This window comes from Phaethon lepturus, unplaced genomic scaffold (assembly GCF_000687285.1).
Source record: "Phaethon lepturus isolate BGI_N335 unplaced genomic scaffold, ASM68728v1 scaffold17333, whole genome shotgun sequence".
NCBI lineage: Eukaryota > Metazoa > Chordata > Aves > Phaethontiformes > Phaethontidae > Phaethon > Phaethon lepturus.
The window spans coordinates 31,235-37,748 of NW_010531368.1; the positions used below are offsets into that span (position 1 = coordinate 31,235).

The window sequence follows — 6,514 nt, forward strand, 5'->3', positions numbered from 1 at the left end:
TCTCGCTGCTCAGTCATGGCCGGCAGCTTCGCGCCGCTCAGGTGTGCTGCTGGGAGAGCGGCTGGGGGGCACATGGGTCTTGACCTCACCACTGCACTTGCTGTGCCCCGTACCAGAAATACATAAATGCATACCCCCCATCACTGGTGTGGAGCCAGACAGACCTGCTCTGAAGAAGGGGGCCCCCCGCTCCCCGGAAAAAGAGGGGATGCAACACCACTGCTGCACAGTGCTCAGGGATAGCTTGGACACCCCATCCAACCCACCCCATCACTTGTCCTCCAGCCTCAAAGGGTGCCTGTCCAAGGGTTGGACAAGTACAGCAACTCAAATAGCATTGCAAGGCACAAAACGGACTCTCTGTGCAGCTTGCACACCTCCGCTTCTGTGTTTTAGGTCACTATCGAAGCACAAGGGATGGAGTCGATGCTGGGAGAAAACGTCTTGGAAGGTGAAGAGGAGCCGGAGCTCATGGCTGGGATGTCTGCCGTCTTCTTCGGTGTTCAGTTGCGTCCGATCATCTTCTTCCAGGGATATACAGACTTAATGGCCAAGGTCCTGTTAAGCAGCGGAGAACCCACAAGCGTGGTCAAAGGGAACCTCCTGCTGATGGACCATCACCAGGTACTGGATGGGGGAGGGTGACCTACCGCCACGCCAAATCCTAGCAAATCCCACAGCGTGAGCCAGTGGATTTTAGGTACGTTACTCACTGCAGATACACATCTAAGAGCAAAGTGGCACTGCCAGAGGTCTCTTGGGGTTGGTAAAAGAGCTGGATGGATGGCTTTGCTATGGGACACCCGTGGCTCAAGTTCCTCCCACCCAAGCCCAGCTGCGGGATTGGGACAGGCAGTCCCAGCAGCCATGCATTGCTGCCGTTATCAGCCGCGCAGCCAAGAGCGGTGTCTGTCGCAGCAAGTTCTGCCTTCTCCATCTCCCAGGTCATTCCTCTGCAATCTGGCCTCCAAGTGGCCATCAAACTCCAGGGCGGGCTGGGGCTTGACATTTCAGCCGACATGGACGTGAACATTTGGGAGCAGGAACTGAAAACCAGCATCAGCGCAAGGTCAGCGGGTGGGAAACTGCTCAGCTCTGGGGATGTGAGGTACCCGGGGGGCTCAGCACCCGGCATGAGGGATGCTCCACCCTTGGCTTTCCACAGCCCCCTGCTCTTCTCCCGCTGGGTCCAGCGCTGCCTGCGTCTGGGAGGTGGTGGGTACGTTGGGTAGCGGTCTGGTGGGCGTTGGTCACACGCTCCTTTTCCATGGCCAGACCTAAAATTGAGGTGCTTGTGGGGTTATTTGGTGCATGGTGCCCAGCACAGGGCCATTGCTCGACGACCAGACTTGCGTGCTTCCATCTCACAGGGGAAGCCTCGCCATCGATTTCCAGGCAGAACTAGATGCCCCTTTCCTCCAAGCCGCCGTGAGAAGCCAGACAGAGGTGGAGACCTCAATCCACTTTGACACCATCCTGAGGTTTTCTGGCAGCCCAGTGCTCATGTGCTTGCAGCTGAGAAAGGAGCAGGTCCCATACAGGTAAGCTCTGGATATGGCCAGTGTTGCAGAAACATCATGACATGCTTGAGATAAAGGATAAATTCTCCTTTTGTTGAGGAGAGGAGGGAATTAATGGTTGTACACTTATTGAGAGGGATGGGTCAAAACCAGTAGGGAGGTGGGGAAGGACACCGCAAGTTCATGATGACATGGGTGGAAGTGCCATGCCTAGACCATCAGGAAATACAAAGCCCTGCAGGTCTGGGAGGAGGTCCGCCACCACCCACCACCTCCTGACCAGCTTGCTGTCACCTTGTCCTGCAGGGAAATCTTCACAGTTTCCAAGTCTGCTGGGAGCCAGAGCAGCACTGCTCGAAAAGGCAGGCAGGGCACCGTGCCCGGGCAGGAGGTCGCCTTGCACCGGGCCAACTCCAAGGTCTGCAACCTCCTGCTGACGGCAGAAGAAGAATAAAGGAGTCGGAGCACTTCGGTACCGGACAACCACCTGCTACAACGCCCAGTTCTCTGTGAACCCGATGTGAACTGCCAAGGGCCCTGCCCAACTCCTCCACAGCCGTCTTTTAATAAGAACAAAAGCTGCAATAAAGGCATCAGAAGAGACCACAAGAGGAACTGCTGTGGGACAGCCAGAGGCAGCCCTTGCTTGGGGCTGGAGGAGCCAAGCCTGCCCTCCCCACCCCAAAGGCTGAGACCTCCTCTGCCCAAACTCGTCCCCTCCGTGGAAAAGAGCTTGCTGGAACAGGCCTTGTGAAAAACAGCCTTCTTTCGCAAATGAATGAGTTTCTCATAGCCCAAGAAACCCTTCTGCGATCCTACACCCCAAAATGCCGGTTTTTCTCCCCATTTATCAAAGCACTCAGGCGGGAGCACGTCTGCAGCCAGCAGGGAGGAGGTTCCCCACGGAGGGAGTGAATGACCCTCCTTTAACACATGGTTTTGTGGCTGCCAAAGAGGTCAGGAACGTGGTAAAAAAAAAAATACATATATATATTTCTGGAGGAGGTATGGGGTTTTCTAATTATTTTTTGAATGCAACCACAGAGACATTTACCCCAGAAAAATCCTCAGGGAGAAGGGCAGAGAAGCAAGACCAAAATGCTGCATAACCTGTTGCCAATTATTGCACGTTCTTTCCGGATTAATTGAAGGTGTTTGCATTTATTTGCATAAGAAGGCAACTCAGCTCCCCCCCACTTGGTGCCATCCTCTTACTGCTGAGGGGGGAATTTGCTCTCTCTGGCCAGGGATGTGGCTGGTGCCACATCAGGCAGCAAGGCAGAGGTGGGGGAACAGCTTGTATTTCACTGGGGTCAGATTCACACTCAGAGGAAAAAAAAATTTTAAAAAAAAATGGAGCAAGGCAGAGGGATGCAGCTCTCTGAGCTTTCCCAAAATTGGGGAAATGAAGGGAAAGTTAAAACAGGGCAAGGGAAAGTGCGGCAGATTGCAAGAGGCCCTCCTAAAGAGCATGGACCAGCAGTCTCGATCCTCATCTCGAAACGGGGGGAATTGTATTGAGGACGGAGCTTAAAAAAGCAGGAAAAAAAAATGCTGGAGACCCACTGGATGCTGGGGGAGGTTGGAAGGAGAAGGGGGGGACTCTGGAGCAGGGACTGCCTGAAGGAAAAAGGGAAGAGGCGTTGGTGTCCCCAAGGCATTAAAGCATCCCATCGCAGCTCTGCCTATCCCCCTCATGACGCTGATCCTTGGCGACTGCTTCCTGCTCTAGCGTCTACACTTGAATTTTTCCGCGTGTTTTTCCCCCTCTAAGACAGGCAGGGCTGCAAGAATCACCCGAGGGCTTAAAAAACACCTTGTAATTAAAAACCCCAAGAGCACAAGCCTGTTAGTGTTTGCAAAGAGTGGATTAAAATGGCAGTTTGAGATTATCAGGACTCCCAGCGTGAGGCGAAGATGCTGGAAGTAGAGAAATTACTACTCTAACAGGGGCGGCACGCGGAGCTGGATCCGAAGTCAGCAATGCTCGGCTGGGGAACCAGATGACTTCAAACCACGGACACAGCCTGACAAGTCGTTTGAAAGATTCTCCATCCTTTGGGTATCTTTTTTTTTTTTTTTTTTCCTTTTTTTCAATGAGCTGTTGGTGGTTCAGTCCATCTTATGGGGCAAACGCAGGTGCTGGTTGCCACGGAGGGCAAGAGCTCACGTTTGACTGCCGTGGTCCTTTCTGGATTTGAGAATCTATCACAGAGAGCTTGGACAAACATTACAAAGCTGTTCCTTCAGGCAGTCATCCTTCAGGGTGGACTTTATTCAACCCAATCTGGAGAAGTTGAGGGGTCACACCTCCATCCCGTCCCCTTCCTCTTTTTTACAGAAGCCGGCACATACTAGATGCGCCTTTTGCTGGTGCACGCAGATTGAAAACCCATCTGTTGAGAGGTGGCTTCTGCCTAGAGCCTCTTGTCTTTCTTTTTGATCCAATGTTTACATATTAATGGAGAAGCCTCTGGCCTCTCTTATCACCTGAACAGCAGTTCCCCTTCTCTTTTAATCGAGGCAGCAGATGGAGATAAAGTTGCCTCAACCCTACATGTGGGAAGGCAGCGTTCCAGCAACAGAGAGAGACAGCAGCTTCCCTTTTCTGTTGATATTTGGGCTCTCTTGGTGACCGTTTGTGAAAATTACAATTAGCTTCAAGTAAATATTGTTCCTCTGTTCTGCATTCTCCTCTCAAGTTGGATTGTTATCAGCCACAACCACCGAACACCTCTCCAGCGCTGGAGGGAGGCTCGCAAGGAAAAAGCAGCATTTCTTTATTCCTTCCTGATAAGAATGAACCTTTGACATTTTTTAGCCCCTTTTTTTTGTATTATAAAATGTGCTTTAGGGAAAAAAAGAGGGACATTGAGCATTGTTTAAGATTATGAGCCTGACAACGTAGCACCAAGTCTCCTGGTTTGGGGAAAGGAAATTTGTCTGGTTTTCCATCTGGAGACACTAATTATGAGCGCTTTGGTTACATACGGAAATAAATGCCGTGTATTTTTATATTTTCTGTGTGACTCGTAACTTTTCTGGACACACAGCCAGGAAGGGAAGAGAGGCAGAGAGCAGCTCCCATAGCACAGGCATGTCCAGCAAGAACACCACGGCCAAAGCCACCTTTGAACAAAGCCAGGCTCCCAAGGGACCTGCTTTCTAGGTCCATATTTAGGGTGCCCCAGAGGTGCGTAGCTAAATGCCCCATCAGGGCAGGAAGCGGGGGCTACCTCTCCTCCTAGAAACCCCCGGAGCACCGTTAGGGACAATGGCAGCCCCCCAAAAGGGTTCCCATGGGGCTGAAGATGCTGCCTTACCCTCTCCTGCCAACCTCTGCAAAGGTATTGGAGGCCATCCAAGATTTGCTCAAAATCGGGGCTTCCCCCCGCGCATCAAGGCTCTGCTGATTACAGAGCAGTCTCGCTCGGAGCAGGATTCAAGGACGCGGAGGGTAATTGCCCTGGGACTCGCCCTCGGATCTGAACAGGAGGATCCCTGCGTGACCATGGGAGGACGGAGCCCGGATCACCCTTGTTGCATTGCTCATCTTGCTGCCGGGCTGATAGCAGCTCCGAGTCCCGCTAGCTCCCCATCTTCACCCTTCCCCCAGGAGCATCCCGTTATTTCCCAGCCCTCTTGTCTCACAGTCGGGATTTGGGCTGACTCGGACTGTTTTACGCGCTGATGAGTTGCCATAACCTCTGCTGCCATCCACCACCCCTATGACCCCCTTTCCTATGGGCCTGCACAAGCCTTAATCCCCGTCCAAAACCACGCTGGTCTGCCAGATGTTTGAGGAAGACTATTCGCACCCAAAAAGCTTTCTCAGCCTCAGGGTTCACTCCTCAACCAAAACCAGAAGGCACCCACCTGCCATTTAGGTCTTTTTTCCCATCGCTCTCTTTCCCCCTTCTCCTTCCCTAAAGGAGATTCAGAGAGGCAGGTTTGTCATTCAGCTGAGGTTTGCACTGCACAGCCTAAATCAGAAAATGCCACCCGTAGCCCTTGGGGTGGGGAGAGGGTAATATTGCCGATGGGTGAGCTCTTCCAGCAGATCAGTTTTGCCCTAAGCCAGTGGTTTTGCTCGCTACCTGCGGCAACCCGCAAGACGTCAGCGTTCAGGGGGTGCGGAAACCCCAAAAGCTTTTAGTCCAGGTTTTACTTCAACGCTGAGCAACAGCGTTACTGTAAATTGGTTGACCTTCTAGCCCTGGAGGGTGATCCTTCCAAAGGAGCCAGGTGCTATAGCTGGGGCTGATGTGGGTCCAGCCCCCTTGGAAACGGTGAGGACGTTTCAGTGGGGATTTTACCAGTTTGCGTTGCTGCTGGAAGTATTGACCTCTCACCGCTAAGCCAGTGAACCTTAAAGTTTCCCAGGTCCCTTCTGGGCATTTTTTCCCGGTTCTGGCTGGATGCTCAAAGAGCAAAAGACAGTGAAAGGGATGTGGGCATTTCCATAAAATCACCCATTCCTTTGGCAATGGCCCCAAGCCCTCCTAGAAGGGACCTTTGGGCCCCAAACCCCCAGCGCTGACTGTATTGCGCCCACGGAGCTGGAGTGCAGCCCCGCACGCTGCTAAAATTCTGCCTTTGGCTCCCAAAGCGCCGGCTACAGGCTTTGCATTTCACACTCGGGAGCCGCGGGATGTTCCCCGGGCCAGCGTCCCGCCCCAGGAGGTCCTACGCCGAGCTGTGCAATCGGGAACGAGGGGTCCCCAAGGGGTCCTTGCATCCAGCAGCAGGGGAGGGGGATAACTGGGGAGGGTTGGGGGTGCTGGGTCTTATTTCTAGCCGAGGTTCTACGTGCCAGCAACCACCCAGCTCCCAGGGATTTTGCCAGAGGCTGGAGGCAGAGCAGCCCAGAGCCAGCACCTGGGAGCAGGGCTCCTACCTGCCCCCCCAGAAGTGGCTTTGCACGTGAAGCTGCAGATCAGCAGTGTCCTCCAGTGGCTGCACCCAAACCTGGTGAAGAGGTCCAGGCCAAAACG

General features: G+C 53.2%; 1 protein-coding gene across 1 annotated transcript in view; it reads left to right on the forward strand.

The window, feature by feature from the left end:
* LOC104618838 (microsomal triglyceride transfer protein large subunit-like) overlaps positions 1-1,974 on the forward strand; it is a 12,326-nt gene extending 10,352 nt beyond the window's left edge. The window contains 5 exon segments of the mRNA XM_010284541.1: positions 1-41; positions 397-624; positions 945-1,069; positions 1,371-1,541; positions 1,827-1,974. The exon segment at positions 1-41 is cut by the window's left edge and continues 31 nt beyond it. Coding sequence (XP_010282843.1) covers positions 1-41; positions 397-624; positions 945-1,069; positions 1,371-1,541; positions 1,827-1,974 — 713 coding nt within the window.
* The last annotated feature ends 4,540 nt before the right edge of the window (positions 1,975-6,514 follow it).